Below are 9,057 nucleotides of genomic sequence, written 5' to 3' on the forward strand. Positions count from 1 at the left end.
TCGGCTGGGCGAGCTTAGGCGAGGGGGCGAGGTGGCGAGGGCGAAGCTTGGGCGAGGTGCTGGCAGGAGAGGGGGCGAGGGGCGAGCGTGGCGAGGAGCTGGCGCGTGGGCTTGGGCGAGCTCGGCTGGGCAGGGAGACGGCGAGGCAGGCGAGGCGGGCGTGTGGGCCTGGGCGAGGGGCGAGCGTGGCACCCAGCAGGGCGAGCGGGAGGATGGCGAGGCACGACGCGCGGGGCTGGGTGCCTGGGCGAGCGAGGGGCTCGGATGGGCGCTCGGCAGGAGACGAGGGGCAGGGGGCTCGGCTGGGCGAGCGGGAGGATGGCGAAGCGCGGCGCACGGGGCTGGGCGCTTGGATGCGTGGGGCTGGGCGAGCTTGAATGGGGTTTCGGCGAGGGTAGCGAGGCGAGGACTCGGGCATGGGGGGGAGAGCTGGTGAACGAATTGAAGAGAAAACTATAACAAGATTGCGATATGATTTAATTTGTTTCCAAATCTTTGGAGACTGACAAACGACCGGAAGAAAATACACAACTCGTACCCGGTGACCCGAGGACAACACATCTAATCGAACTTTGAACCTACGATTCAGTTCGACTCGGGAGGGGAGACTGGTGATACCCCATGGATGGGCCCATTACCCTTGGCCCATCCCTAGCTCAAAAGGAAGACAAGCCCATCAAGGGCCCATGTATTCTCCTATAAATACCAGGTTTGAGTGTTCAGTTATTGGATTCACTATATTATTTTCAGCAGCGCCCTTAGCTGCTCCCCAATATATCCTCAGTCTCTGACTTGAGCGTCGGAGGGGCTACGCCAGGATACCCTCCTGGCCCCCTCCTAACGGTCTTATTTGTGATTTCAGGCCCAGGGTAATTTTGGAGCCCGTGTCTGGATTAGTGACGCTTGCGTGGATCGGACCCTAAATTTCCCGTAAGTATCAAGTAGTATCTTGTCTTGTATCGGTACATTATTATATGCCTCCACAACAAAGAGAAGAGTTGATACATAATCCTACGGCTACCTTCTCTGGCAATATTCAAAATTTGACAATCTGCTAAAGTTTAATTTATTGACCACAACCGATGGAAAAAAATTTACTAAAAATTAGAGCCTCCAGAAGTTATCACGCTCCTTGATCCGCAGTGATGATAACACTTGCAGGAACTGGTGCTTGCGATTGAATCACTACCTTGTTACCTGACACGCTTCTCAGTACATGGATTGGGAAAGAGGCGCGCCTGTGATGAATGTGTAATCTACACGCTTGATGAGGTTGGGAAACACCAATGCTGAGTTGAAATCCGCCACCCATGAGTTACCATTTCCTTGCACGCTCGTTCTTGTGATGGTGGACTTGAGATTCATCCCATTAACGTTATTCCCATCGATCACAACTTGATCCATCTTCTTGAATGTCCCATCTTTTGGTCTAACTGAACAGTGTCAATACCCTTGGCAGACCCAGAGAACATGTTGTCCACGATGTTCACTCCACAGCTCCACTCACCACACCCTTTATCGATTTGAGCACGATATAGGCGTCTCCGAGGAAAAAGCTGTTGGCTATGATGAGTTGCACCGGGTCTTCGGCCACAATGCCTGTGAAATCGAAGTAAGAATTCACGATCCGTGTCTGTAATAATCCTGGGAGTTTGAGGTAGATTCCTGTTTCACCGAAACAGGTGGCCTTGTTGTAGCAATGGACGTCGGATATGATGTTGGCTTGGCTTGACCCGTGATCAATATCCCAAGAGCAGCGGAAAATATGACAACATCGTTGGTTGAATTTTCGTTCCCTAGTAGTTCGATTCCAGTGCCCGTGAAGCTCCTCGCGCCGGGATCACCTCCAGCAGTGATGTGTTGCCCAAGATAGGAATGTCTGATGGAGGTTTCGTGGCCGCCTTCTAAAGAGATACCGACAGTGCTAAAATGGGTAATGTAGCAGTTGTCGATGTTATTTTTCAGAGATTTAACGACTTGAATTCCTCCACCCCGGTAATTAGAGTTCAGCAACAGATCTAGTAGTGTTACAAAGTCGTAGTTATATTCTAATTGGCTGGGTCAGACAGGCGATAAATCTATCAAATAGTCACCATTTGGAAAAATGTTGGATGCCTTCAGCGACCCTCGGTGAATCTGTCGCCGAAAAATCACCAGTAAATCCAAAATTAGCTACGTAGGTTGATCAGTTGAGGAAAAAAAAAGTTGTTCCAAAAATTACTCACGAGCAAGTTCCCTCTTCCAGATACAGGAAATTGATGGGACGACTGATCAAGTAGCTGCCACCATCAAGATCAATCCGTGCTCCAACAAGATTCACAATTCCGTTCATCAAGAACCCGCTACCCGGTAGTTTAGGCGCATCGGATATTGCTGCAGTAATTGGATTGGTGCTGTCTACTTTTCCTGTTGGATCTGCTCCATAAGCTGTCCCATGAAACACCTGAGGAGCTGCTGCATTAGCCTGCACACAGCACAGTACAATATGCTCGTCGTGATCATATGGACAATTAAATCGGTGTCAAATATTTGTAAGGCACTTACATCACCCAATGCAGAACCAAACCCGCTTGAAGTAGTATCGTAATTACCATCACCTTTTGCCTACCGTGATGAAACTGAGCCAGAGCATGGCTATTCTCGAGTTCTCCATTTCTTTGGTTTGGGAACAGTCGAGGGACTTTTCGTCAATATCGATTTATACGACATGCACAATTATATGGAGAGTGCTGACATAGCTTGCTAGCTACTTAGTAGGTTAGAAAAGGTAGAAATATATAGAGATGTTAAGAAATTTGATTAACTATAACCCATGGAAAGAGAGGGCACCAACTGTAACAAATTAACAAGTAATTTGAGATTAAAGGAGAGATTGATTCTAACGTGTAATTGTAAAATCATGTGCATAAAAATTAATTCATGAATCATTGCTAGAAACCACTCTAATGACAATCCTCAAGCAAGAATCGTGCGTAAACTAATTATACCAATAGAGTAGCAAGCATTTTGGATAGTTGGTTTTGTATACAAGTCATGCTAAAAAAATCAATACAAAAATTCTATTTATCAAACTATAAATCAAGCACAAAATCTCACGAACTAATAACAAATCATCATGATATAATTGTTATAAATATCAATGTAAGATGTATTTGTTCTATCTTTAGAATTATTCTATTTGAAATTTCGGTTTTTCTAAATAAAAAAATCGAAATATCCAAGAGATAATATGGTTCGTCACTTTCGAATAAAGCTCGAGCCCAACATTCATGATGAAGTTGAAGAAATGTGATACCCTCGTGGATGATCCACATTATCAAGGTCTTCAAACTCGGGTTTTCGTAGCTTTTTCAAGTGCTGACCCGAAAGATAGAACTTGATATGAAGCCCACCGCGGGTTCATTTTGCAGGAGCGGTCCCCTCAAACCTTAATCCGAAGATATATTTAGTTCACATGATTTCTAGGTTTAATGGATTTTTCTCATTTTATTAGTCCTAGTTATATTTCGAGTCTCTCTAATATTTGTCACAATTGACAAACGCACGCATTCCTTCTTCCCCTTACCCCGCTACAGCTCCTCTCACAGACACGTCCAGTTGCTTACCCAAACCTCCTTACCACCGCATCCCACGAGGTACCTCCTCCTCAGACTCGTCTATACGCCGCCGCCTCCTCCTCCTCTCGCTCGTATCTGTAACCTCCTCCTCACTCCATTAAATCTCCAGAACAACCATTGGTTTGTTGCGTCACTACTTTATTTTCTTCTGTTAATGTTTTGTAACTTCTTTTTTGTTATTTATCCGATACTGTGTTAGTTATATTTTGGTTTATATCAGTTAGATTTAATTAATTTGAGGCTTAATGCATGATTTTCCCAAATATTTTTAAACCCAATTAGCATTGGAAGTCTGATTTTATTTGTTTGATTTTCTATTTCCCCCTAAATTTGGTGCCTTAGTCCTTTGAACTTTGAAGTTTTAACAGCAGAAGTAACATTTTTTTTTCCCATTTTCCATGTTGAATTTTCCAGTTGACTGACCTTTCCATCTGAAATATATTATCGTCAACCCCATTGTAAACTGAGAACAATTCATTTCGTGATTTGAGACAGATTTATTTTTTTTAATCTTCATATTTTGTTAATCGTTAATTGTCTTATTAGATGGTATGTTGATGAAATTTATGAGTTTTTTAATTGTATCATATATTATCGAACAAACCGAGAAAACCGAACAGTATAAACCGATTGATTATGGTACAACCTTACAAAACCGAACCGAACTAAACCGTATGGATTTTTGATTACATGTTTGTTAACCAAAAACCGAATCGAAATTAGACAGATTAAAATCGAACCAACCGATAAACACCCTACATATGAGCATTTTTTATTTATTGTAGACCAGAGGAAACAACAGCAAGGGCAAAAAGAATGGTCGAGTGTCGATGCATAAGCCTAACCTTAAAAAACCCCTTTCTCCAAAGTAACTTCGATTCATCAAGATTCCTATCATCATCATCTGCAAATCGAACAGTTGTACTCAAAAGTTTTAAGTTATCTGCATCAACAATGGAAGGCCAGCCGCCGCGCTCTGTTGAAGCCTTGACCACTATCGATCGGAAGAATCAGTTGATGAATGCGATCAAAGATTCTCTTTCCAGCTGCCTGTCTGAGACTCATCTCCATTTAACAGTTCCTGGTATTCAATCCAAAACCAGAGGCAAGGTGAATTTACTGTTTCGTATTTCTCCACAGGACCCATTGAGAAATGATTCTTGCTGAACAGAAAAATGTAATCTTTGAAGGTTAGAGATATTTATGACTGTGGAGACTATCTTGTACTTGTCACAACTGACAGGCAAAGTGCTTTCGATAGGGTTCTTGCTTCAATCCCTTTCAAGGGTCAGGTAATTGTAGTGCCTAGTGTGATCGAGTCCATGCCCTATGTTTTGTCCGCACTGAGCTTTAAGTCAGTAACAGGTTATTTTAGGTTTTTAATTGCATATTGATATCTGCAGGTGCTCAATGAAACAAGTTTGTGGTGGTTTAATAAAACTCGGCACATAATTCCTAATGCAGTTGTTTCATCTCCAGATAGAAACGTCACTATTGCAAAAAAATGTGTTGTATTTCCTGTTGAATTTGTTGGTGAGTAATTCAATTAATGTTCTTTTTCTTGTAGCAGCCAGTGTTTTGGGGTGAGTTATAAGTCTTTTGCAGAGTGCTATTCCTTGCACGAAATAGAGTTATTATTCCTTTCTTTTTATCTTGGATTATCTATCTGGAATGCCAATTGACAATGCTTCTTGTTCGTAGTTAGAGGCTATGTGACTGGAAGTACTGATACATCACTTTGGACTGTCTACCAGAAAGGCATTCGGAACTACTGCGGAAATGCTCTTCCTGATGGTGAGGCTTGGGATTGAATAGACGATTTATGCTTATTTTTTAACTGACACTTCTGCATTTATCTGTTACAGATTTGGTGAAAAACCAAAAGTTGCCAGCAAATATACTCACACCGACCACTAAAGACGTAGATCATGATGTTCCCACAACTCCCAAAGAGGTTTGCATGTCTTGAACTGTTTATATTCTTCTTTTAGTAACTTGTTTAATCGTTTCTAACTTTAATTAAATATGCTTGTGTGCTTCGAATATCCCTCAATATTTTTATATTTCTTGAATGTCTAGATCCACAAACTATCCTGCTCTTAGGACCTTTATGTGTTTCAATGTACTTTTTTCCTGCAACACCGAGACAATGTCACTTCCCCATAAAAATATCATGCAGATGATTTGTCATCTGATGGATTGACGGTTTTGAGTGGGCGGCATTCAAAAAATAGTATTTTAGGTAAATAAGAGCATCTCTGACTGTGGAATTCAATCGCTTGCTTTGTTCGTGAAGAGAATTACAAACAAATAATTATTTGATTGAAAGTGAAAGACAAGGGACTTCTTTTAGTTGTGTATGCTTGAACAAAAGTCTAATCTTATCAAACTTTTGTGCCAAAACATAATGAATTGATGCTAAAAAAAGAAAAAAAAATGAAAACCGAAGTGTGCCAAATTTTGGCATATGGAGATGCTTTAATGTCGTCCATAGCATAAGAAGATCCTTGTAGGGAGGGATCGCTGAAGGTTCAACCATTCTCCTTGTTTAATCACAAGCAATATTGTGGCAAAGGACTTATAGTTAGAAGCATCTCCTTATTTTCAAAATGAAAGAAGCTGATTTGTACCAAGGCTGCCTTTCATACAAACTTAAAACATCTAATTATGCATGTTCGTGTACATTTGCTCATGTTCGTGATTTGTGTGACAGATTGTTCAGCGGGGAATGATGACTCAAGATGACTATGACGAAGCAAGTGAGGCTGCATTAAAGCTGTTCAAGTATGGGCAGGTGCTTGTTATTGAATTTTTCATGTTTTTTCCTTCACGCAATTCCTACTTTTTTGTTGCTTATTGAGATTGACTTGTAATTAAGCATCATCTAAACATAATAGTCTCATTGTGTAGCAGGTTTTCGCTCATGCACTGGGTGTTTTATTGTTCAAAATATTTTAATCGTCCATAAACTTTATGTTTTTGGTATTGCAGCGCATTGCCTTGGAACATGGTCTGATTTTGGTTGATACCAAATATGAATTTGGAAAGGGATCTGATGGTTCAGTGGTTTTGATTGATGAGGTTATTTGTCTGATGCTTGTGCCTGAAATAGATGCGTGTCAATGTTCAATCAATGGCATGCATTCACTGAATAATTTATCTTTTCAATTTGTCAAACGTTAGGTTCATACACCTGACTCAAGTAGATATTGGATCGCTGATTCATACGAGGAGCGTTTTCGAAATGGTCTAGAGCCTGAAAACATCGACAAGGTTCATGATGGTGACCTGATTTGGAGCCATTACAACATGCTTATGTCCATTATAATTTTATTTTCTAAATCTTTGGTAGGAATTTTTGAGGCTATGGTTTAGAGATCACTGCAACCCTTATGAAGATGAGGTAAATTACTCAGTATATAAATATGCTCATTTCTCTTTTTTTTCCCTGTTGAATATAACTCTGGGAACATTCTTAGGTCCTGCCCGAAGCACCCGAAGAGCTCGTTTATGAATTGGCTTGGCGGTATTATAATTTCCATATTTTGTCGAGCTTTATTTTATATAATTCAATACTAAATCGGCGCGCTTGATGACTACAGGTATATCCTCTTGTACGAGACTATAACAAAATCAAAATTCGAGATTGCCGTCTCGCAGGTAAGTGGAAATGTATCTTATAGTGGGACTTATCATATACTTCTTAATGTGAAATAATGGGTTTTGTGCAGGATCCCATACATGATCGAATATCTGAAAATGTTTCACGGGCACTTCTGTCTGTATCTTAGAACAATCAGATTGACATTTCTTCCATTTGATTCTTTTGGAGGGAACCCACCCCATCCATCCGCAGTAAACTATACATATATTATGGGCATTTCTTTATTGAAAAAGTTAAATTTGGCTAATACATAGTAGTACGTTATAGTGATTCATGTCTCTCGTTGTTGTCTCAAATCTCCATAGCTCACGCACCTCCATACTCGACAAGGTCTTAGTATGTACTAGTAAGAAACATGGCACGTCAGCTAGAACTACTACATTATCTGTCATAAAAATTATTGAAATCCAGAAACTTACAATAATATACCAACGACGTGACACATGCATTGGGTGTATAAAATATTTCATTTTATTGTTGTGTATATAATACATTTTTATTTCAATAAATTATTTTTGTTTGAATATCTTTGTACAAAATAAATATTTGGTATATCTGTGAATTTTTTGCATTTAAAATGACGGATAAATAAATTTAAAAATTATTTATTCTATTTTGTAGACTATAGTTGAGAAATTATGGGAAAAAATTTTGATATGTTAACTAAAATTATTGCTTAATAAATACACGGAGTGAGATTTATATATGATACAGCATGTTGAGAAATTGGAAAAACATAAAATAGTTACTGTAGGGCTCCGTTTGGTACGTGTGACAGGATAAGTAAATGATTAATAATTAGAATGATTAAAAAATGAGATATATGGATTAATAGTATGATGAGATAAATAACATAGTGTTTGGTATGATTTTAAAATGATGGATTAATTTTGTAAATTTTATTGTAATGATCAAAATGCCCTAAATGCTAATTAAATATATATTCTTAAAATAATTGGATAGATAATTAAATATTTATAATTATAATTTACATTTATTAAAATTAATTTAAATATATTTATTAGAAATAAATTTATAAATATGCATTTACTTTAATAATTAAAATAACAATAATATCTTGAATGTTAATGTTAAATAAAATTTTAGTAATAATTACAATATTATTGTTTTTTCTTAAAATAATTATAAATATTCTTAAACTAATTCGATAGATAATTAAATATTTATAATTAATAATTAAAATAGTAGTAATATTTTGAATATTAATTTTAATGTTAAATAAAGTTTAGTGATATTATAATATTATTGTTTTTTTAAAATGATTGTAAATATTTTTAAAATAATTAAATAGATAATTCAATATTTATAATTATAATTTATGTTTATTAAAATTAATTTAAACATATTTATTAGAAATATATTTGAAAATATTCCGGTAATCATTAAACACAATAAATTAGAATTTAATAAATATTTATTTTCATAAGAGATAGTGATTATTCATCTATCCTTATTTAATCACATCAACCAAACACACCTCTGGTATATATTGACCAAATTATTATGTTGGGTTTATTTTTAAATTTTTACTTATTATTATCTAAACTTTGCTTTATTAATAACAAACAAATATGTTATTTTTTTGTTTACAAGATTCTTTTTAAAATTATTTTTGATTATTTATAACTAATGATCGATAAATTATATTTGATTTTAATTTTGAATTATCAAAAATTATAAAAATATTTAATTAAATTGAAGATTTTTTGGAAACTATTAACCAACAATGTAGAAGAATAAACAAATGCTCCACGG

General features: G+C 37.3%; 1 protein-coding gene and 1 pseudogene across 1 annotated transcript; one reads left to right on the forward strand and one right to left on the reverse strand.

Annotated features, from left to right (window-relative positions):
• Nucleotides 1-1,003: 1,003 nt before the first annotated feature.
• On the reverse strand, nucleotides 1,004-2,748 carry LOC142522359 (polygalacturonase QRT3-like; annotated as a pseudogene).
• Nucleotides 2,749-3,557: 809 nt separating this feature from the next.
• On the forward strand, nucleotides 3,558-7,551 carry LOC142522358 (phosphoribosylaminoimidazole-succinocarboxamide synthase, chloroplastic-like). The gene is made up of 13 exons (XM_075625688.1): nucleotides 3,558-3,694; nucleotides 4,403-4,727; nucleotides 4,808-4,909; nucleotides 5,021-5,150; nucleotides 5,319-5,411; nucleotides 5,483-5,571; nucleotides 6,331-6,411; nucleotides 6,609-6,698; nucleotides 6,801-6,890; nucleotides 6,970-7,020; nucleotides 7,097-7,143; nucleotides 7,220-7,277; nucleotides 7,349-7,551. The coding sequence occupies exons 2-13, from the start codon at nucleotides 4,434-4,436 to the stop codon at nucleotides 7,406-7,408; spliced, it is 1,185 nt and encodes a 394-aa protein (XP_075481803.1). The 5' UTR covers nucleotides 3,558-3,694; nucleotides 4,403-4,433; the 3' UTR covers nucleotides 7,409-7,551.
• Nucleotides 7,552-9,057: the final 1,506 nt, after the last annotated feature.

Source organism: Primulina tabacum, chromosome 13, assembly GCF_025594145.1.
Source record: "Primulina tabacum isolate GXHZ01 chromosome 13, ASM2559414v2, whole genome shotgun sequence".
NCBI classification, from domain to species: domain Eukaryota; kingdom Viridiplantae; phylum Streptophyta; class Magnoliopsida; order Lamiales; family Gesneriaceae; genus Primulina; species Primulina tabacum.

Coding starts and splice junctions, on each gene's coding strand:
- LOC142522358 (XM_075625688.1), top strand. CDS start 4,434: ATGGTCGAGTGTCGATGCATAAGCCTAACCTTAAAAAACCCCTTTCTC. Junction 6,412..6,608: donor AGCTGTTCAAGTATGGGCAG/GTGCTTGTTATT, acceptor TTGGTATTGCAG/CGCATTGCCTTGGAACATGG. Junction 7,278..7,348: donor TCGAGATTGCCGTCTCGCAG/GTAAGTGGAAAT, acceptor GGTTTTGTGCAG/GATCCCATACATGATCGAAT.